Source organism: Echiichthys vipera (assembly GCF_963691815.1).
Source record: "Echiichthys vipera genome assembly, chromosome: 13".
Classification (NCBI taxonomy): domain Eukaryota; kingdom Metazoa; phylum Chordata; class Actinopteri; order Perciformes; family Trachinidae; genus Echiichthys; species Echiichthys vipera.
Genome location: NC_139838.1, coordinates 2271237 through 2294711, shown reverse-complemented (window position 1 = coordinate 2294711; position 23475 = coordinate 2271237). Strand labels below are relative to the sequence as shown.

Below are 23475 nucleotides of genomic sequence, written 5' to 3'. Positions count from 1 at the left end.
CTTCTTTGGGTTCTTCGGGTCAGAAGCTCTTCTAGGAAATATGAAGTTGTCCTTTTCCAAATGTTTGCTGCAGACACAGTATTCCCTCTGCCTAAGCGTCTCCAATGTTCAGATTTAAAACAATAATCCACTGGTTTATCAGAGCACGGTCATCGTACCGTAATGACAGCCTATTAAGTATCTGGGTTGTCAGCTTTCATTTTTGTTTCGCAGTTGAGAAAGATACAAACACGAAGCATTCTGTCTCTCTTCACTTCTTGTTTTTCCCTGAGCTTCACATATAATGTGCGTCTTCCAGCTAAACACGCCCTCCGCCCCCTGAGATCTGCGTAACGTTTCGGTGCTGCAGGACAGATGCTGTGTGGGACTTCTTTAAACCTTTTACTATCTATTATTAACTTATATTTCACCAAACTGCCACAACCCACAACGTTTGCGTGTTTTGCTGGAATAAACCATCAATGGGCTCCTTCCTTTTGGACTGACTTTGGTAATCTACTTGAATGGACTTTACTATGAGAGGAGCTGGTACAGGGGCCAGTAGGTAAGTCTTTAAAACACTCTTTTAATAAACTATGGGTTCTCTAACTACGTTGTTGCTGCTTTGTTTTCTGTGTAGGGACTCTTCTCATGCTGCTGCAGAGGTTTGCTGTTATTGAGCAGTATTAGTGGTTAAAAAAGACGTTTGAATGTCTTCACCGTACTGCCCGAGCTAATCACTTCCAGCTGTTAGCAACTCTCCGGGGTTTCTCCGTTAATAGTTGTTACACAAAAAACAATTCTCAGTGGCTTATTTGAGGACCAAATTTGCTGACTAATCCCTGAGAGGATTTTACGCCGGAATTACACTTTAACCATACTTTTTTCCATATCAATTTTATAAACTCCATTTAAATAAGAATTTACAACATCATGGTACAACTCTTAAGTGGCATTTCCAGCTCTTTTACACCCTTACATCCAACTGCACTGTAGTCAGGCCTCAACACACACGTGAGCCCTGTCTCTGTGTGTAACAAAGTGTTTTCCTGCAGGCCTCTACATGTAATATTAGACAGCCATCGGCAGCACTATGTTTTTAAATCTTGTGTTAAAACACATTTTTATTATTTGGCTTAGGCTCACTATGAGAGTTGCCCTTCTTAATGATTGTCCTTTTGTTTTTAAGTGTTTTTTTCTTTGTATTATTTTCTTTTGTGTTGTGCCATCTTTGATTATTCAGTAGTTTGGTCGACTGTTGTTTTAAATTGTGCTTTATATATAAGACTAAGGAGGATTGGAATTGGATAAGATCTTGGTACGAGCATGCTGCATGCCTATTGGCTCACTGACACTTATGAGGTTTACTTCATGGGTATTGAAATCTGTGTTGAATGATTTTTTTAGTCTGTCTGTGTCTGAAAGTATGGAAGTTCAGTAATTAGACCTGTTTGTCAGGTGTGTTATTCACAGGATTAATATGCGTTAAAACGCATATCATCCCCATTCCCGTACACTGGACATGTGCGTGCTGGAAACGGAAAGCATATTGTCGTAGCGTTACTCTGAGGGGAAAAATCATGGATGTATAAGTTGTAACTATAGAAAATCATTTGGAGGAAGAACAACAATAGTGAAAAGTAGGAACAGAGATTTCTTTGCTTGGACCGATGACGAGGGGAGTCTGAGTGGTAACACTGGTGGAAAAAACATGACAGGCTGAGAGTTGCACATACGGCAGCATATTAGAGCGGGTACCGGTGGCAATATTCATCACCAGAGGAAGCCCTGGTGTGGTGTATACAGATCAGTGATACTCCAAGACTGAGTCCCTAATTCAAACTTGGTACAAACTTGGGCAGAAGAAATCTTCAAACAAGACAAAACAAAAAGCAGCAGCAAAAAGCAGCACCCAAAAAAATCCCAAACTCAGAACCTACTGTTTGTTTAAAAAAAACATATGTGTGAAAAGTTTGTCAAATACTGTATAATTTACCAAAAAGTCACAGATCACTATATGTGCAGTAACAGTGCAGCATATTACCACTGCACATGTAAACTGGCCGATACAGAGGAGTATCGGAAGGAAGAAAGACTCTGTGAATACTGTGATTTAAACGTCATGGAGAATGAAATTAATTTCATTTTTTTACTGCCCTTTATATAATGACTTACACCAAAAGTTGTTTCAAAAAGTTGAGTCTCCTGATGTTGATTTAACAGGTTTGGAGGGCGGAGCTTTGATTGAACTTCTTTTTGATAAAGTTTATGCATTTTCTGAATCTGTGTCCAAAGAGGAGGAGGAAACTGACGTTTGAGAGAAAAACTGTGTTTATGCTCATGGGTTGTTTTGTTTTGTTATTTATGGGGCCATGTCTGTGAATCTGCACATATCCTATTCTACTTTATTTTTATTATATATATATATATATATATATTTATATTTATGACCAGACACGGAAATAAAAATTCCTTCACTCATTTATTCATTTGGTACTAGCCTGATAGCGAGGATCGTCAGGGTGAACAGCTACAGCCACGTCTCCCAGCATAGTCTCAGGACGGGTGGTGGACACTGCCACCTCTCCATCTAAAAGACAGAGAATAAAGAACATAAAACAGAACAAGCCCAAGCACTACATGCATCAGATTTACAGACAGTCAAAAATAATCACCATGGTTTTCTATAGGGTACGCAAAGGTGAGCATTGTTCCAAACTCCACCTTGTTGTCATAACCAGGAACAGACAGCATGGTCGGCCCGGACAGCTCCTTAAGGTCCACCTGGCAGCAAATCACAAGCTGGCTACCATTCTCTACACGTGTACAGTTTTGTTATTACAGCAAAGAAATACAGAAACACATGAATGAGGATTCTGTCTAAAACAACTTACAATAGGTGGACAAAATAAGAGAAATGCTAGGGATCAAAGAGTGAATATTAGATGTGTTTCATGCTGCTGTTCATGAAACCACTGATGGTTAAAGACACCATTGTCTGAGGCATTAGAGATGGAGCATGTGCACCAGTGGGCAGCACATACAGTATCATGGTTTGAAGCTTTCTTCTTTCAGTCTGAAGTGCATCACTTAAGCCTGAAAGTCAATTATTGACCATGGGAATAAAATCTTGACCAAAGGTCCCCTTACTATCTTCTTCCAGAGCTTTCAACCACATCTGGCAGTCAGTCTCTCTCTCATGAATGGAGTTCACTCAGTTGTGTAGAGGAAACCCACTCTCACAGTTCACATACCAAAGATCCATTCTTACTGTAACTCATGTGATGAGATATCTCCCTGACAACTGAGGATATTCCTTCTGGGGACTGTGAGATAAGTGGACCTTGAATCAGTATGAGAGTCACGCTTTACAACTCAGAAACCGTGAATGGCATATAATGATGCATGCAGTTTTTGCATCTAGTAAGAAACAGAATTAGCCCATCCCTGCACCCAGTTCAGTTGCAGTTTATATTCATACAGTGTTTTTAAGTGTATTTTTGGGCAAAACATGGATGCTTCACACATATCTTCAGATCTCTGAAGGTCACTGTCACCTATTCTGTATGAAACATTATGATGTCACAGTGTCTGTTGACCTCCGAAATCTGTTCAGTTCATCCTTGATTCAAGTGGGCATTTGTGCCAAAATGGGACAAATTCCAATTCCAGGTGTTTCTGAGATATTGCGTTCACAAGAATTGGATGGATGACCCAAAAACAGGACGCCTCCGGTCATGACTTCAAACAGACAGACTGACCTCAATGTTTTGATGCCGGACACACAAAATAAAATGTAGTCAAAAGCATAACTGACTGTATAACAACTGCTTATGCATAAGTAAAATCTAAAAATAGAATTTTATCAAAAGTAATCAGGACTTGAAAACAGCTCATCACTAAAGATTTTATAAAGAATAGTGGAAAACACTGCAGTGTGTGGATGTACAAAGCTGACAGAGTTCTTCCTTTATAGTTCTCTGCAGAGCCACCTATTGGCCAAATGGCACCAGACGTGTCAGGACCACTCAGACATTAAATCTACATATTTCATTGTAGCAGGAGATCTGAATCTCACTTATCTCATTTCAGTCCTACCAAGCTTTCATCAGAGCGTAAAATGTCCAACCAGGGGGGAAGACACATTAGGTGGCCACAAATGTGATCAATGCAGACAGGACTGTCCCATCACCTCTCTTTGTTTATGTTGCCTGCCTACAAGCCACTCATCAGTACAATTAAGCCAACAAGCAGAGAAGGCAGAGTTTGACCTGGTGCAGCAACAGCACAACTACAAGACTGTTTTGAGCGCACTGACTGGAGTCTTTTTTGCTGACACAGACCTTGATCAGTACACCTCATCAGTATTATCATATATCAAATTTTGCAGTGAAAATGTCACCACTGTTAAGAAGACCTGTGAGTTTCAGAATCCGGAATCCTTAGCTGAACAACAAAGTCAGGACCCTGCTACGGTGCAGGGATGCTGCTTAAAGAGCCAGTTACATCACAGCCTATAGCCAATCAAGCGGAAACCTCAAATGTGGCATCAACAAAGCAAAACATAAAGAAAAACTACAGAAAGGCATACAGGCCATCACAGACTACAAACGTGAGGACAATCACAACGTTAGCAAAGACCCTTCACTAGCAGAAGACCTCAACGTGTTCTTTGCCCGCTTTGACATGGATAACAGTGAGTCATCATCAACCCAAGAAAGGCAGCTGGTCCAGAGGGTGTCTTAGGGCAGGTACTTCAGTCATGTGCAGACCAGCTGGCAGAAAACTTTTCCCTGAACCACGCTGCTTTCCCAACATGTCTCTAGGCAACTACCACCGTGCCTATTCCCAAACAAAGAAGCATTAGTTGTTTAAATGACTATCACCCAATTGCACTCACCCCGGTGATAGCCAAATGCTTTGAGAGACTAATAATGGCCCAGATTAAACACTGGCCTACCTGGCCAACTGATCAACAAAAGATGCAATCTGTGTCACCCTCCACACCGCACTGGAGCATCTAGCAGGGTTCCTACACATTTCTGTTTCTAAACTCCAGACTTTTCCAGACTCAAATTTCCAGATTTATCTTTAGTCAATATTAAACATCTGAATGCCAACTGCTCGATGCTAATTATGTCAATAAATGGTTTTAAAATCCAATTTTTAACACGCATGTTAAATTCTGACTATGTATGCCATTATGTCGCCAAGCAATTATAAGACACTTTTACCAACGTATTGAAGCTCATATAAGTGAATGAATTAATAAGTGAACCTGTAACTCTACAGACAGGAACAGTAGAGATGGATAATTAAATTAATAACTGAACCTGTAACTCTACAGACAGGAACAGTAGAGATGGATAATTAAATTAATAACTGAACCTGTAACTCCACAGACAGGAACAGTAGAGATGGATAATTAAATTAATAAGTGAACCTGTAACTCTACAGACAGGAACAGTAGAGATGGATGATTAAATTAATAAGTGAACCTGTAACACTACACACAGGAACAGTAGTGATGGATAATTAAATTAATAAGTGAACCTGTAACTCTACACACAGGAACAGTAGAGATGGATAATTAAATTAATAAGTGAACCTGTAACACTACACACAGGAACAGTAGAGATGGATCATTTAATCAATAAGTGAATCTGTAACTCTACACACAGGAACAGTAGAGATGGACGATTAACCAGGATCTACAAAAGAAAACTCAAGTCTGTGCTTAATTGGCTTTAGACAGTATGTTTAGACAGTAAACATACTGTAAAATAAATAAAATAATGATAAATAAAAATAAATCATAAATAAAATGTAGACGACGTGTTTGGAAAGAAATCAATAATGAGAATCGCAGACACACAGCCAACAGCTTGATTAGTTTCAGATCATCTTCAGGTCGACTGTGTTGTGTTAGTAAACGTGTTTGTATATATGAATGTATTTTATTTTAGAAAGAGACATAATAGTCTGGAAACAACACAAACATTTTTCCAAACTCTTTTCCCTTTTTCCAGATTTATCTAGACCTGAAATGACACACACTACTTTTCCATAGTTTTCCATACTGCGTAAGACAGATCTGACATGTCCTGACACAAATGTGAGATGCTCTTATTGGATTTTAGTAAAGCGTTCAACACTGTCAACCCTAACAGCCTAGTGTCTAAACTTCATGGACAGGGCCTGAACACAACCATCTGCATCTGGACCCTGCTTTTTCTGACCAATCCCCCCAGACTGTCAGGCTGGGAAAACAAAAATCTCCCCCCTCATCCTGGACCCTGGTGTCACCCAGGGCTGTGTCCTGATCCCTGTACTGTATACCAGTTTCACACATGACTGTCTACCTGTCCATGCAACAAACATCACCGTAAAGTTCAGTAAATACTGTATTTTGTAATTAAGATCATCACATTATGAATCCTTTTCTGATGAGCATACAGGGGCTGATGGCTGCTGAGTGAGGAGGAGCCACTGCTGGTACACATGACAAAGGAAGACTCTTACTTATTTCATAGATGTGCTATCCATTATTTTGTCCACCTGTTGTATTTACTGTGTTTCCACGTGCAGCTGTTTCACCTCAATGTCAGAGATGGCAGATTCCAGAGCACAGCTCCAGTTGACCAAAGCTTCGGAGCGATAGATCAGACCAGAGTCACACAGCCTGACGAAGGCCTCGGTCACAGCCCTGCTGAAACCCTGAGAGCACAAAGTGGTTCAACAGGATCAGAAAAGCCTACTCAGCACTCCTTACTGCCACGGTACACTTCAGTGTGCTGAAGCATGCAATAATAAGCTTGTATTATATGTACTCATGCCACTATTGGCAATAGCAGATAGTGGTTTAATCATTTCATTTATTTAGAATATATAAATATAAATAATGAACTTTAAAAACCATACTTCACATACCGTTACATACTAGCAAACTACTTTGATGTGGATACATATGGAGTGATAAACTGTCTGCTCAGTTCCTATTTATTGAGTGAAGACTGTAGGAATAAATGTGTCACCCAGAGTAAACGTGGGAATTTATCGTCCTTAAACAAAAGGAAAGCACAGACTGACAGATGGTGTTTCTATATGGGGAGTGTCTCATCCTGCATATGAAACAGACATTTTCAAACTGAAGTTAGGGCTCTGCGAGGACAGTTGATGGGTCACTTTTGTATTTGTGTTTCCAGGTATTAAGTGCTGTCCTGGGATTATTTTATTGTATTATTGTATGATGGATTGTTTATGCACAGACTGCATCTCAGAATACCTCTCCTGGCCACGTGGTAAAATGATGATTCACTATTAGTGAATCATCATTTTACTTAACTGTTATATTAGTGAATCACTAATATAACAGTTCAGTAAAATGATGATTTACTAATATAACAGTTAAGTAAGCAGTGATATATTGGCATTTTAAACAAGACAGGTAAGAACAGTCAATGATTCCCTGTGCAGTACTTTTTGAATGATATGATGAGCCTCTACAAAGTTGTGATTTATGGTGGCATGGTATGAGTTACAAAAAACCCAAAACACTTTTGTGCCCCCCCCCCCCCCCCCCCCAATCCTGACATCGGATCTGCACCCCGCCTGGCCACAGACTGTTTAATAAAGAGGGGCGTAGCTTCCAGGGCCCTGTTTCAGGAGGCAGGATTCGTGAAAACTCTGAGTTTGTTAATCTTAGATGACGGAAACTCTGTATTTTTGTTGTTTTTCACAACAGCCTGAGATTGTGTGTGTGTCCTGGGGGCACCGTGTATGTTTAACCTTTACTTAACCAGCTAAAAGTCTGATTGAGATTCAAATCTCTTTTCTAAGAGTGACCTGGCTGAGGAGGCTGCATGAACATAGTTCCACAAATAACACAAACAATACAAACAGAAAAATACAAAAGCCCTCAAATGCAATACAGGAAAACAATCATAGTGAATTAAGGTATCAATTCAAACAATTTCAACAAAAAATATTGATGACATTGACCAAGAGCACTGTGTTCTCGATCCTTTCAAATGCACTTCAATTCTCCCACGGTGATCAGCTCTGACACTTAATGACTATGTGAGTTATCATATAAGACTGGAATCTTACTGGCTCCATGGTGAAACACGCTCTGCTCCAGTCAAGAGAAGATCCCAGCCTCCTCAGCTGGTGGTAAATCTCTCCTCCTTTCCTGGGACACAAGGGGACAAAAACACTGGACATGGTGTCGACCAAACAGCGGATGAAAAGTGATGATGTGAACGTGAAGACTCACTCGTTCTTCCACTTCCACACCTCGCGTAGAAACTCCTGCCTGGTGAAGTCCTGTCTGCGTTTCCCTCCTTCCCTCAGCAGTCTCCTCTCCACCACTGTCTAACACACACACACACACACACACACACACACACACACACACACACACACACACACACACACACACACACACACACACACACACACACACACACACACACACACACACACACACACACACACACACACACACACACACACACACACACACACACACACACACACACACACACACACACACACCACATGAAGTGTGCTTGTCTGAGGTGCTTCTTGATTAAAAGACTAAAAGCTTTGAAAGACAACTTCTCATTTGCATGGCTTTAAAAGATGTCTTTTATATGAAGGTGCTGTTTTTAATGTAATTTTTCATAAAGGAGCACTCCACCTATAGTTCAGTTTACTCTCTATAATGTTGTGTTCCAAACGCCCGTGTTTCTCACAGCTTGATTGCATACAAAGAAATGAATTTGTGGCGGGCAACGGCAATCAAGTTCGTAAAAGTAAAGGCCTTTACACACCGGAGCCGTCATGAATAAACAACACGAGAAAGTGTGAAGGCTCAGAAAAATCAACCTCGTATGAAAGAGTTACGTTGCTTAATCTCTACGTAATATTTGCATTCTGTGAGAAAGTACTCATGACAAAAACAACTGATTAAACACAATATCTCGATGAACAAATTAATCACAAGTAAAAAAAAATGGCGCCATCACTAAAGCCTCCATTCCACCTAAAGTCACTGGGAACAACAACTTTTCATGGAACTAAAAGGTTCCTTCAGCCCATCGTTGTCTGTGTGTCCACCTCAGTCTGAAGACTTGAAGAATATTGGGCAAATTAGTCCTGATGAATGAGAAAGAAAATGAGAGGACGAGGGCTGCTGGTCCGTATTACTGCTGCTATCAATTGGCTGCATGTCATTGGCACTGTCAGGGATATAACAGCGATTTCTTCTGTCAGAAATCACAAATAAAATTAAAATTAGGGAGCAATAATGCCTCTAGCATGTAGCTAAACAGCAGCACTTTCTACCTGAGCTGTGCGTAGCTGTTCTTCGTTGGTGTGCCGTGCCTGGAGCAGATGACCTTATTTGGAAATCTGTTCAGGTTTGACTTTGACGTCAGACCACAGAGAAAGTAGAAAAAACTGTCTGAAAGAAGGTGTAGACAACAGTCTGTGTCCTGAGCAGATCCGCTCATGGGGGTTAGACTGGTTACCCATAAACACGTTTACCTCATTATTTGAAACTCGACATGTTTAGCGTGAACATCCGACATTATAACAAGATGCATATAAGGACATGTGAAAATTGAGAAAAAGAGAGGATTGAGAAAGTGTGAGTGAACCCCAGACTGCCATGGGAGAGGAGGAGAAGATGTCATACCTGTGTTGCGATACCTGCATGGTCACACCCAGGGACCCACAGCACTCTGTAGCCCTGCATCCTTCTCCTGATGGATGACAAATGGATATTTTACTGCTCCACGAACAGATAAGCCTTTTAAAACAATCGGACTCAATCTCTCACACAACATTCTGCATATCTTGTTGTCAGTTACCATCGAACCAGAGCGTCCTCCACAGCCACAGTCAGAGCATGGCCCAGGTGCAGAGTACCAGTCACATTTGGTGGAGGGATACACAGGGAAAAGGTTTGATCCACAGAGTGAGACAACTTCTCCTGAGGGACATGGCATGACATCGTGTTAAAGTTTGAAAGCATGAGAAATAGACAGGTTCTTCTTGTCCATCAAATCCAACTGAAATGTCATGTTATAGTCAAAATCATCTCAAAGTGATTGAAAAAATGTTTGTTTATATTTCTTAATTATTGAAAGTAAACACAATATCTTAGCTGTTTTCATAAAACAGTAACAAAGTTCTTCAAAGGGTGAATCTGTAGAATGAGCTGCGCAGCTCCCTCTAGTGTCTCAAGATCGTAGTACCAACAACAAAAAATAATTCCAGAAGTCGGGTTGCCAGGTTGGTCAGACCCGGCCCAGGAGCCTACAGGAGACCAGAGTCTGTTTGAGCCTGTTTGAACCCATCCCCTCCAGCAAATCACACCATAAAAACAAGGATTAGAGGAGTTTGACTGAGAGATAGCGTTAGCCTTTAGCATTAGCTGCACCAGCTAAGTAAAGCTGAAAGTGATGGCGTTTCTCTCCTTTCTCTCAGTCCATGGAGTGAATGCTTGGTCTATATTGACTCTGGTTTTTGCCCGTCTCCGGTGAGGTCCTTCAAAGCTGTGGCCTCTCCACTTCCGATTCATTTTTGAATCCTATAGCCCAAAGAAAACATTGTTGAAATCTTCTCTTCTGACACAATGATTACTGTTCTCTCATTTTGATCAATGTTTTTTTTTCACAAAATAAAGGTTTTTGTTTAATTGCCTTGTTTATTTTAAAAAAACATGTTGGACTGGCGGTTTGGCTGAGATGAAGTAGAGGAGTGTTGAGTCTTGCTCCTGCACCTTTTGATAGTTTCACATTTCAGGACCCCGAAAGTCACAACAAATAGTAATATTCGTCTCCTCTGACAGGCCCACCACCGAAATATGTCGACGTATACGACCAAACAGACTGTAAAAGACCAGGGGGCGAAGGTTAGTACCACAGATGAGGCAGACGACGAGTTCAGCATGGCGGCCAAAGTTAGCCTTCTGGAAGAGCACCGCAAAGCCCTATCCACTGACTTCAAAGCCTCCATTTCAACGCTCGAAGAAAAGCTGGACCATGTCCACCCTGCAGTATCCGAGTCGCTGTCATGTTATCTGGAGAACCGTGAGTTGATGTGGTGCTAACTGTATAGCTGTTAACCAGCCCCACACTGACACTTCTTTTTTGGACCGTAGCATTAGTTGCTTATATATATATATCGTGACTGTTAATAGTTTTGAACAGAAATCACTAAGCGGACATTCTAACACACTACGGACATGTTGATCCGAGATCTGGTGTTTTCTGATGTTTTTGACTTCCCATTTTTTCACTTTATTTTGTGTCTGCTTACACTATTATGTGAATTCAGATTATTCCGAAAGTGTAAATGCGGGTGGCAGAAGGTGACTTCATTCAAAGGACTGCGGATCCACCAAGAGAGAATGAAATGTGGGAGGACTCCCAACCAGCATGACCGCACTGCTTCGGCAGGTCAGACGGAAGAGACCCAAAGTCAGGTGACAAACCACAGTGCAGCGGGACCCAGCAATGTTGAAAGGGAAACCTCAGGGGACGCAGGAGAGGAGATGGAAGCAGCTCCCGAGAATTATGTTCATGCTGTCCCCCCGAGAGTCGCACAGCCAGAGTGCCAACGCAAACATCCAGAACGGCGCAAACAGATCAAGTGGCCAAAGGCAAAGAATCAAGAGGAACGGCACAGGCTTGACGACCACCTGAAAGGAGTGCTGGAGCATACCCTGCAAGGAACAGTTCAGCGTAAACTAACCTCGCTGAGCAACATCAGGTTTGGAGAGTGCTTGACCAAGCGGGCCTCAGCCCAGAGGCAGAAAGGCCGGAGGGAGAGATACATCGATGAGCTTGTATCCAAAAGGCGCCAACTGCGAAAGAGGTGGAGGAAAGCAGCCCCAGAGGAAAAAGAAGGCCTCAAGGTACTGTGGGATGACCTCAAGCAGAGGCTTGCCAAACTGCGTTGGGCAGAGAGACTCAGGAAGCGCCGGAAACGGAAGGAGAAGGAAAGAAAAGACTTCTTCAAAGATCCATTCCGATTTGCCCGTCAGCTGCTTGACGAAAAGCGCAGTGGCAAGCTAAACATCTCGAAAGAGGATCTGGAACAACACACATTAAGGGCCAATACACAGATGCAGCCAAAGATCTACCACTTGGCTCACCAGGCCATGTGCCACGTCCAGACTCCCCCAAAACCCCTTTCGACACCTCCCCACCCAGGCTGAGTGAGATTAAGGATGTCCTGAAAAGGGCCAGATCAGCCTCGGCACCAGGACCAAATGGGCTCCCTTACAAGGTCTATAAGAGCTGTCTTCAAGTGACAAAGATCTTGTGGAAAGTCATGAGCGTCGCTTTGAGGAAGCAATCAATTCCAAGGTGGACTGCCAGGTTTTCCGGGATGTGTTGAGCATGCATCCATGATCTGGGAGCAGATACAGCGCGCCAAAAGAGAGAAGAGCGACCTGCACGTCGTATGGCTCGACCTTGCGAACGCCTATGGCCCAGTACCACACAAGCTGGTTGAGTTCACCTTGGAATTCTTCCACATACCAGCGAGTGTCAGTAACATCATAGCCAAGTACTTCGACAACCTGCACATGTGCTTCTCCGTAGATGACTACATGGCAGCAGTTGGAAGTCGGAATCGCAATGGGCTGCTCCATATCTCCGATCCTCTTCGTGGCAGCGTTTGAGGTGCTGCTCATCGGAGCGAGGCAAATGGCCAGAGGCCTGAAAGCATCCATGTACCGCTCTGAGAGGGTACATGGATGATGTGACAAACATCTTACAAACCGCCCCATGTACAGCACGACTCCTCAAGCATTTCGACGAACTGACAGTCTGGGCAAGGATGAAGATCAAGCCTGCCAAGTCCAGGAGCCTTTCGATCAGAAAAGGGATGAGGGATGACAGGAGGGTGTTCAAAGCAGGAGGAGAGAACATACCACTCCTGGCAGAGCAGCCCATCCGAGGCCTCGGAAGGGAGTATACATCAGAGCTCTCAGACAAGCAGATGGGGAGGACGGTTCAGAAACAGCTGAGAGAGGGGCTCGCAAGGATCAACAGCCAACTTCCTGGGAATCTGAAAGTGTGGTGTTACCACTTCAAGGCCGTGTCCCAGGGCAATCAGGGAGCATGGATTCGCTGGGAGGATACCATCAACAGAGTCATAACCTGGGCCAACATCTGGCGAACCTTACAGTCACGGCTCAGCTTCCTCGTAAGGGCAGCGTATGATACCCTCCCATGCCCTCGAAACCTCGCCCAATGGTTCGGAAGCGAGGGCAAGTGCTTCCTGTGCAGCAAAGACAATGCCGGTCTCCAACACATGCTGTCAGGGTGCAACATCGCGCTGTCGCAGGGGCGCTTCCGGTGGCGGCATAATCAGGTGCTGAGGAAGTTGGCAGAGCAGCTGGAGAGATGCAGAGTCGGGGCGAACATCTCCTCGGACCCACCTCGGCAAAACATGGCCTTCATCAAACCAGGGGAGGCAGCGCAGAAGACAGAGGCTGGGAGGTTGGCACGTCTGCTTACCCCTGGGAAGACCTCAGAGCTCCTCCGTGCTGCGGGAATGACCGGATGCAGCCTAAAAAAGGCCATAAAGGAGTTTGCGGAGGAGGCAGAGAAAGCAAGTTTCTGGACGTGGTTACGGAGGAGGGACAGTACTTGGGGCTCAACACCCCAACATGTGCGTGCCACGTCCAGACTCCCCCAAAACCCCTTTCGACACCTCCCCACCCAGGCTGAGTGAGATTAAGGATGTCCTGAAAAGGGCCAGATCAGCCTCGGCACCAGGACCAAATGGGCTCCCTTACAAGGTCTATAAGAGCTGTCTTCAAGTGACAAAGATCTTGTGGAAAGTCATGAGCGTCGCTTTGAGGAAGCAATCAATTCCAAGGTGGACTGCCAGGTTTTCCGGGATGTGTTGAGCATGCATCCATGATCTGGGAGCAGATACAGCGCGCCAAAAGAGAGAAGAGCGACCTGCACGTCGTATGGCTCGACCTTGCGAACGCCTATGGCCCAGTACCACACAAGCTGGTTGAGTTCACCTTAGAATTTCTTCCACATACCAGCGAGTGTCAGTAACATCATAGCCAAGTACTTCGACAACCTGCACATGTGCTTCTCCGTAGATGACTACATGGCAGCAGTTGGAAGTCGGAATCGCAATGGGCTGCTCCATATCTCCGATCCTCTTCGTGGCAGCGTTTGAGGTGCTGCTCATCGGAGCGGGGCAAATGGCCAGAGGCCTGAAAGCATCCATGTACCGCTCTGAGAGGGTACATGGATGATGTGACAAACATCTTACAAACCGCCCCATGTACAGCACGACTCCTCAAGCATTTCGACGAACTGACAGTCTGGGCAAGGATGAAGATCAAGCCTGCCAAGTCCAGGAGCCTTTCGATCAGAAAAGGGGTGAGGGATGACAGGAGGGTGTTCACAGCAGGAGGAGAGAACATACCACTCCTGGCAGAGCAGCCCATCCGAGGCCTCGGAAGGGAGTATACATCAGAGCTCTCAGACAAGCAGATGGGGAGGACGGTTCAGAAACAGCTGAGAGAGGGGCTCGCAAGGATCAACAGCCAACTTCCTGGGAATCTGAAAGTGTGGTGTTACCACTTCAAGGCCGTGTCCCAGGGCAATCAGGGAGCATGGATTCGCTGGGAGGATACCATCAACAGTCATAACCTGGGCCAACATCTGGCGAACCTTACAGTCACGGCTCAGCTTCCTCGTAAGGGCAGCGTATGATACCCTCCCATGCCCTCGAAACCTCGCCCAATGGTTCGGAAGCGAGGGCAAGTGCTTCCTGTGCAGCAAAGACAATGCCGGTCTCCAACACATGCTGTCAGGGTGCAACATCGCGCTGTCGCAGGGGCGCTTCCGGTGGCGGCATAATCAGATGCTGAGGAAGTTGGCAGAGCAGCTGGAGAGATGCAGAGTCGGGGCGAACATCTCCTCGGACCCACCTCGGCAAAACATGGCCTTCATCAAACCAGGGGAGGCAGCGCAGAAGACAGAGGCTGGGAGGTCGGCACGTCTGCTTACCCCTGGGAAGAGCTCAGAGCTCCTCCGTGCTGCGGGAATGACCGGATGCAGCCTAAAAAAGGCCATAAAGGAGTTGGCGGAGGAGGCAGAGAAAGCAAGTTTCTGGACGTGGTTACGGAGGAGGGACAGTACTTGGGGCTCAACACCCCACTGAGGTCAGTTGCAGGTAGTGGCGTGGGGAGACGTCCCCACAGTGCCACTGCCCCCCCACCTCGAGGTGTCCTGGCTTTGGGGGCGAAACATCAGTGAACGTTGGCACCAGCTGACGACCCTGCAGCTGACCTTAAAGTGCACTGGAGGAGGTGCGACAGGCAGAGATGCTAAAACTGGTCCACTCATCTTCGATTTGTGCCAGGCACGACCTATTACAGTGGTAGGTGCTTCATAGAACCCATTTCACCAACGCTAAACTGGCTAAGATATACCCCAGTCCACACAGTGATGCTTGTAACCGTTGTAAGCTGTCCCCAGCCGACCACGCACACATGTTCTGGACGTGCCCGAAGCTTGCTGACTTTTTGTCCGACATATTTCAAACCCTCAAACAGGCTCTTAACACAAATTTGGAACCAACTCCACTGACTGCTCTTTTTGGGCTCCCTCCGTCTAAAAATCTGCCCATTACTACACAACGTGTCGTTGCCTTTACCACCCTGCTCGCCAGACGTAACATTCTCCTTACGACTCATAATAGTCGGATAGGTGAATTTTACAATGTCTAAGGTTAGAGAAGTTAAGGTTTTCACAGAGGGGATCTTTGACAGCATTCCACCAAACCTGGGACCCACTGCTGACTTTCATTAGTATTATTTACTTTTTTTTTTACTCTACTTTGTCTCATTGTACCTGAATCCTTTACTTATGTTAAATTTTAGTTAATTACCTTGTCATTTACTGTGACTACGTCTCACATGGTTTGTTGGGAGGGATAGTGGCATTCGTGTTGTTTTTTTTTGTTTTTCTCTTTCACTTTAAAGCAGAAGCTCCGACTCAGTATGCAACTGTTTTATTTTTATTTGCCTGTCCTGTGCCTGTGCAAAAAACTCAATAAGGAAATCTGGAAAAAAAAAAAACTACTAGTACAGCAGTGCTATAGCCACAGGAGATATTCTATCAAATTCTGAACAATACAAAATAACAGTATTTTAGAATGAATCGAGTATTAATACTTTGTTCTCTAATTTTGATCTCCAGTTTATAGTCTGTGTTTTATCTACAGTAGATGATGGTTAGCCTGCCTCCAGTTTGAAGAAGCAGACAGGAGTATTGACACACAAGCTGTAGACAGAGGCAGCATTTAAAGTGATTTTAGACACCGAAAATAACCTGTCAGTTTAAGTGTATTTTCACTGCTTAACCTTGCTGTCAGACAGTCCTGTTACACAGGGGAAATGTAGCTGTTATCTATGCTCTTGCTAAAGCCACCAAACTCCATTGACAAAACTGTCATTTTAACTCACAGAACACAGGAGTTGCTGTTCTACCACTGCCTCAATCAGTTAGTTTTGTTTGTTACTAACTGTGTTCAGTTGTATGTGATTTTGTCAGGAGTTTAGTGGCTTTGGCAAGAGCATAGAAGTTTCCCCTTTTTTTCCTGTGTGGCTTTAAAGTGTGGCTTTTTTGTGTGGTGTGTCTGTACAACAGTGAGGTCACTGTTTTATGGAATTACACAGTAGAAAACATTTTGAATGGTTATATACAAATAACTTCTCTATCTACGCAAAGAACTAACAGTATTCTCAGTGTGAATGCAGAATGCAATTCCATTTCCGTTACATTTCAGTTAGACATTAAAGATTCTGATACATAACACGTATTTTACATGACAGGGTCTACTACAGAGGCCTTGAGAGGAAAGAGAGGTTTGTTTTTTGCTCATCCATTTTCTAAGTCTGATCTAAATTCCTGTAAGAACGGGTGCAAAAATGTTTTGTTAGGCTCATGTTTCTTTTTTCACCTGTGAAAACAGGAAAAAAGGTTTCAGCAGGGGACTTATCTTAATCAGGGCCCAATCAAGTGTTTGTTGTTGTAATATTAATTTTGGTCACAAGAGATTTTAGGACACCTAGTCAACAGCATGGGTCCATGGCAGTGGTGCACTCTTGTGACTGAATTGAGTATTATAACAACACTTTTAAATGAGCTTGACTTTATAATTTCAAAAATGAGAAGCAAAAACACCTTATCATCCTTCCTGAAAAATCACCTTCCAAAACTTTTTTCACCTTTCTTTGGCGTTTTTTGAAGTGTGGTTGTGTGAGGTACTTCTCCGTAGTCAGTGTTTTTCCTGACTACACAGGAGAGAAAACGATTTCGCTCAGACTTTGAAAATAGTTCACCAGAAAAAGAATCCTTAGCTGTGCTTTTTAAATAACTTTATATGTGAGGGCCATTACTTTAGTTTTCTGATGACAGCATTATTGAAGAAGTGTTGCTTTGTTCTAAAATCCTCACATGCTGCTCTGGACCAAAGAATCCCTCTTTCTCCCACCACTGATACCAGCTGGACTCCACGTACTCTGGACTGTAAGAGGATGGAAACAGCACGCTGGTGTCTGAAAAGAAGAACAAACTTGTTTTCGTCTGGAGAGAGACACGACAGGTAGACAGGCTGGTGCTGCAACAGCAGAGACAGGAAATCCCTCACCTTTCTTTGTCCCAGGAGGTGTTTGAGCAGTGTACTCTATCTTTTGTTTCTCGCTCCACCTCATTACGTTACCTTCAGCAGCCTGCAAACACAAATGTCACACTTCAACTGTTAGACTCTGTGCTACAGCATTCACTCCATCTTAGCTACTTCTGTAACACATCTGACTGGACTGGGACACTGTGAGCAATGTTACAAATCAATGAACCATGATATAAAACCCTTATGTGATTTGCCTCCCCGTGATGATGAAGTACTAATTTACATATAAATTAGGGATCGACCCATATGGATTTTTTTTTCCATCAGCCATAGCCGATGACCAATACGGACTGCCGATTTTCTTGAGCCGATATTCGGTGACGATACTACATCTGCTCCCTCAATTTACATCATAAAAATTACACAATGATGATGACAAGTCTCATTTTAAAAAAACAAAAACATTTATTGAACTTGAAAAAGTATCAGCGAACGCAGCAGCCCGCATGGGCCGATGCCGATAAACCTAAAAAACAAAAATATTGGCCAATAATATCAGCCGGACGATGTATCGGTCTATCACTAATATAAATCATATATAGTGAGTTGATTGAGAGTGAGACTCATGAGACTCATAACATGAGTGAGTCTAAAAGCATTAAAAAAAAAAACTACTGTAAATAATTGGTTGTTTAATGTGTACATTTGGACAAAAAAATGAGGACACTACTACAAATCACTACTCCTTAGAGGCTCACCGTATCATTAGAAAAAGTTCTGCACAGTGAATCATTGACTGTTCTTACCTTTCTTGTTTATTTGTCCTCAACAGCCAACAGAGTATCACTGTTTACTTTGTTATACTGTTATATTAGTAAATCATCATTTTAACTGTAATATTAGTAAATCATCATTTTACTGAACTGTTATATTAGTAAATCATCTTTTTACTGTTATATTAGTGAATCATCATTTTAACTGTTATATTAGTGAATCATCATTTTAACTGTTATATTAGTAAATCATCATTTACTGAACTGTTGTATTAGTAAATCATCTTTTTACTGTTATATTAGTAAATCATCATTTTAACTGTTATATTAGTAAATCATCATTTTAACTGTTATATTAGTAAATCATCATTTACTGAACTGTTATATTAGTAAATCATCATTTACTGAACTGTTATATTAGTGAATCATCATTTTAACTGTTATATTAGTAAATCATCATTTTAACTGTTATATTAGTAAATCATCATTTTAACTGTTATATTAGTAAATCATCATTTACTGAACTGTTATATTAGTAAATCATCTTTTTACTGTTATATTAGTAAATCATCATTTTACTGAACTGATGTATTAGTAAATCATCATTTACTGAACTGTTATATTAGTAAATCATCATTTTACAGAACTGATGTATTAGTAAATCATCATTTACTGAACTGTTATATTAGTAAATCATCATTTTACAGAACTGTTATATTAGTAAATCATCATTTTAACTGTTATATTAGTAAATCATCATTTTACTTAACTGTTATATTAGTAAATCATCATTTTACTGAACTGTTATATTAGTAAATCATCATTTTAACTGTTATATTAGTAAATCATCATTTTACTGAACTGTTATATTAGTAAATCATCATTTTAACTGTTATATTAGTAAATCATTATTTACTGAACTGTTATATTAGTAAATCATCATTTTACTTAACTGTTATATTAGTAAATCATCATTTTACTGAACTGTTATATTAGTAAATCATCATTTTAACTGTTATATTAGTAAATCATCATTTACTGAACTGTTATATTAGTAAATCATCATTTTACTGATCTGTTATATTAGTAAATCATCATTTTACTGAACTGTTATATTAGTAAATCATCATTTTACTGAACTGTTGTATGAGTGAATCATCATTTTAACTGTTGTATTAGTAAATCATAATTTTAACTGTTATATTAGTAAATCATCATTTTACTGAACTGTTATATTAGTAAATCATCATTTTAATTGTTATATTAGTAAATCATCATTTTAACTGTTATATTAGTAAATCATTATTTTACTGAACTGTTATATTAGTAAATCATCATTTACTGAACTGTTATATTAGTAAACCATCATTTCACTTAACTGTTATATTAGTAAATCATCATTTACTGAACTGTTATATTAGTAAATTATCATTTTAACTGTTTTATTAGTAAATCATCATTTTACTGAACTGTAATATTAGTAACTCTCATCATTTTATTGAACTGTTATATTAGTAAATCACCATATTAACTGTTATATTAGTAAATCATCATTTTACTGAACTGTTATATTAGTAAATCATCTTTTTAACTGTTATATTAGTAAATCATCATTTTAACTGTTATATTAGTAAATCATCATTTTACTGAACTGTTATATTAGTAAATCATCATTTTAACTGTTATATTAGTAAATCATCATTTTACTGAACTGTTATATTAGTAAATCATCATTTTAACTGTTATATTAGTAAATCATCATTTTACTGAACTGTTATTTTAGTAAATCATCATTTTACTGAACTGTTATATTAGTAAATCATCATTTACTGAACTGTTGTATTAGTAAATCATCATTTTACTGAACTGTTATATTAGTAAATCATCATTTACTGAACTGTTATATTAGTAAATCATCATTTACTGAACTGTTATATTAGTAAATCATCATTTTACTGAACTGTAATATTAGTAAATCATCATTTTACTGAACTGTTATATTAGTAAATCATCATTTACTGAACTGTTATATTAGTAAATCATCATTTTACTGAACTGTTGTTTAGTAAATTATCATTTTACTTAACTTATATTAGTAAATCATTATTTTACTGAATGTTATATTAGTAAATCATCATTTACTGAACTGTTATATTAGTAAATCATCATTTTACTGAACTGTTATATTAGTAAATCATCATTTTACTGAACTGTTATATTAGTGAATCGTCATTTTAACTGTTATATTAGTAAATCATCATTTCAACTGTTATATTAGTAAATCATCATTTTACTGAACTGTTATATTAGTGAATCATCTTTTTAACTGTTATATTAGTAAATCATCATTTTACTGAACTGTTATATTAGTAAAATATCATTTTACTGAACTGTTATATTAGTGAATCATCTTTTTAACTGTTATATTAGTAAATCACCATTTTACTGAACTGTTATATTAGTAAATCACCATTTTAGCTGTTATATTAGTAAATCATCATTTTACTTAACTGTTATATTAGTAAATCATCATTTTACTGAACTGTTATATTAGTAAATCATCATTTTAACTGTTATATTAGTAAATCATAATTTTAACTGTTATATTAGTAAATCATCATTTACTGAACTGTTATATTAGTAAATCATCTTTTTAACTGTTATATTAGTAAATAATCATTTTACTGAACTGTTATATTAGTAAATCATCTTTTTAACTGTTATATTAGTAAATCATCATTTTAACTGTTATATTAGTAAATCATCATTTTACTTAACTGTTATATTAGTAAATCATCATTTTAACTGTTATATTAGTAAACCATCATTTTACTGAACTGTTATATTAGTAAACCATCATTTTACTGAACTGTTATATTAGTAAATCATCATTTTACTGAACTGTTATATTAGTAAACCACCATTTTAACTATTATATTAGTAAATCATCATTTTACTGAACTCTTATATTAGTAAATCACCATTTTAACTGTTATATTAGTAAATCATCATTTTACTGAACTGTTATATTAGTAAATCATCATTTTAACTGTTATATTAGTAAATCATAATTTTACTGAACTGTTATATTAATAAATCATCATTTACTGAACTGTTATATTAGTAAATCGTCATTTTAACTGTTATATTAGTAAATCATTATTTTACTGAACTGTTATATTAGTAAATCATAATTTTAACTGTTATATTAGTAAACCATCATTTTACTGATCTGTTATATTAGTAAATCATCATTTACTGAACTGTTATATTAGTAAATCATCATTTTACTGAACTGTTATATTAGTGAATCATCTTTTTAACTGTTATATTAGTAAATCATCATTTACTGAACTGCTATATTAGCAAATCATCATTTTACTGAACTGTTATATTAGGAACTCATCATTTTACTGAACTGTTATATTAGTAAATCATCATTTTACTGAACTGTTATATTAGTAAATCACCATTTTAACTCTTATATTAGTAAATCATCATTTTACTGAACTGTTGTATTAGTAAATCATCATTTACTGAACTGTTATATTAGTAAATCATCACTTTACTGAACTGTTATATTAGTAAATCATCATTTACTGAACTGTTATATTAGTAAATCATCACTTTACTGAACTGTTATATTAGTGAATCGTCATTTTACTGAACTGTTATATTAGTAAATCATCATTTGAAGGGTCTTCACGTAAAGTCTACTCAGCCCCAGTTCTTCGCTCCATTTTCCTTTTCTCCCAGTGTATGGGACTACTTTATACATGATTCACTGATATGGATGAATATGAAAATATGAAGCCTTTTTTTAAAGCCTGCTGATCATCAGCGTCTGTGTAAGAAACTCCCTGTTCATGTGTGTTGTAATGGAGCAGAGCAGAGATGGATGTGGAGTCAGAAGTATGTTTGTCATACATTATTTTATCACCATTTCAATCATTTCTGTTTGGATGTGAATCTAAAATGTGAAGAATGTGAAGTCTGAAAACACATTTGTTAAATTTTAATAATTTAGGGTATTATTCGGGGGAACAGTTCTCGTTGTTCAGAAACTGAACCTCAGCCATGGTGCCTTTCTGTGTGTGGCTGTGGATGGATGTGTGCACAGCAGTTGTCTTCAGTTGGTTCTTACTCACACTGTGTTGCCCTGACAGTATGGCCTCCTCCCGCTCCCTTCTACGCCTCTGTTTCTCTGCTTGGGGCCGTGGGGAATAATTGGACTGGGATGGAGAGGATGGAGGCTTTGGTGGGTTGCCGGAACAGAGTCTGGCCGGTCCTCTTCCTGACAGCCTCAAACTTAAGACACGACCTGCCCTCCACATCCTCAATAACACACTGCGCCAGAAAAGGACACACAGAACCATTCACGTCACGGAAAGGTCGGCTGGTGATAGAGAGAAGCCATCTTACAGATTAGCCACCCGTGAAATACGTGTATTTACGAGGACAGTTCATAATTCAGCTGGGTATGATTACTTACTGTGATTTAATTGAGTACTCAGTAATGCTAGCCACGACCTTTTAACACAGACACTTCGTCATTGTAAGCCCGAGAAAGTGCATTTCTATCATTTCTTATTGTACTTAAACATTGTATAACCTCGGAGACTAATGTCATTCCGCATTACTCTGTTATCGTATAGATTTTTTCTTTGATTCCCGACATGTGGATGTTATTTGTTGACGGACTGTTAAACCTTCACGGACAACCGGAAGTATTCCTCAGTCCGTCTGGAAATGTCTTCCCCACAACACTGCTGCTCTCACTCAAACCTGCCCTTCAAAATAAAACGACACATGGAAATACTGTCCACCCCCCCCCCCCCCCAAAAAAAATCTATATTTATGTCTTGAATGCTGTTTCATTACATACATAATTGTATTAACTAATACAGTGATTTGGCGTGATTTGTGTTTGTGCGACACAATAACTCGCACAGCTGATGCTAGCTGTTTGAAAACAGTTTGAAAAGATGAAACTTCCGTTTGGAGTGGGACCAACTAATTTTACAGCTTGACTTTG

The 23475-nt window shown here is 40.1% G+C and overlaps 1 protein-coding gene across 1 annotated transcript in view; it reads right to left on the bottom strand.

Annotated features, from left to right (window-relative positions):
• The window catches only part of vars2 (valyl-tRNA synthetase 2, mitochondrial), a 50475-nt gene extending 27346 nt beyond the window's left edge, over positions 1–23129 (bottom strand). Inside the window, exons 1-11 of the mRNA XM_083925629.1 lie at positions 22933–23129; positions 22589–22787; positions 17686–17767; positions 17493–17593; positions 9855–9976; positions 9680–9746; positions 8255–8352; positions 8089–8170; positions 6577–6696; positions 2655–2763; positions 2481–2569 (exon numbers count right to left, since the gene is read on the bottom strand). Of these exons, the coding sequence (XP_083781755.1) occupies positions 2481–2569; positions 2655–2763; positions 6577–6696; positions 8089–8170; positions 8255–8352; positions 9680–9746; positions 9855–9976; positions 17493–17593; positions 17686–17767; positions 22589–22774 (1056 nt within the window). The 5' untranslated portion in view covers positions 22775–22787; positions 22933–23129. The remainder of the gene's footprint in view (positions 1–2480; positions 2570–2654; positions 2764–6576; positions 6697–8088; positions 8171–8254; positions 8353–9679; positions 9747–9854; positions 9977–17492; positions 17594–17685; positions 17768–22588; positions 22788–22932) is intronic.
• Positions 23130–23475: the final 346 nt, after the last annotated feature.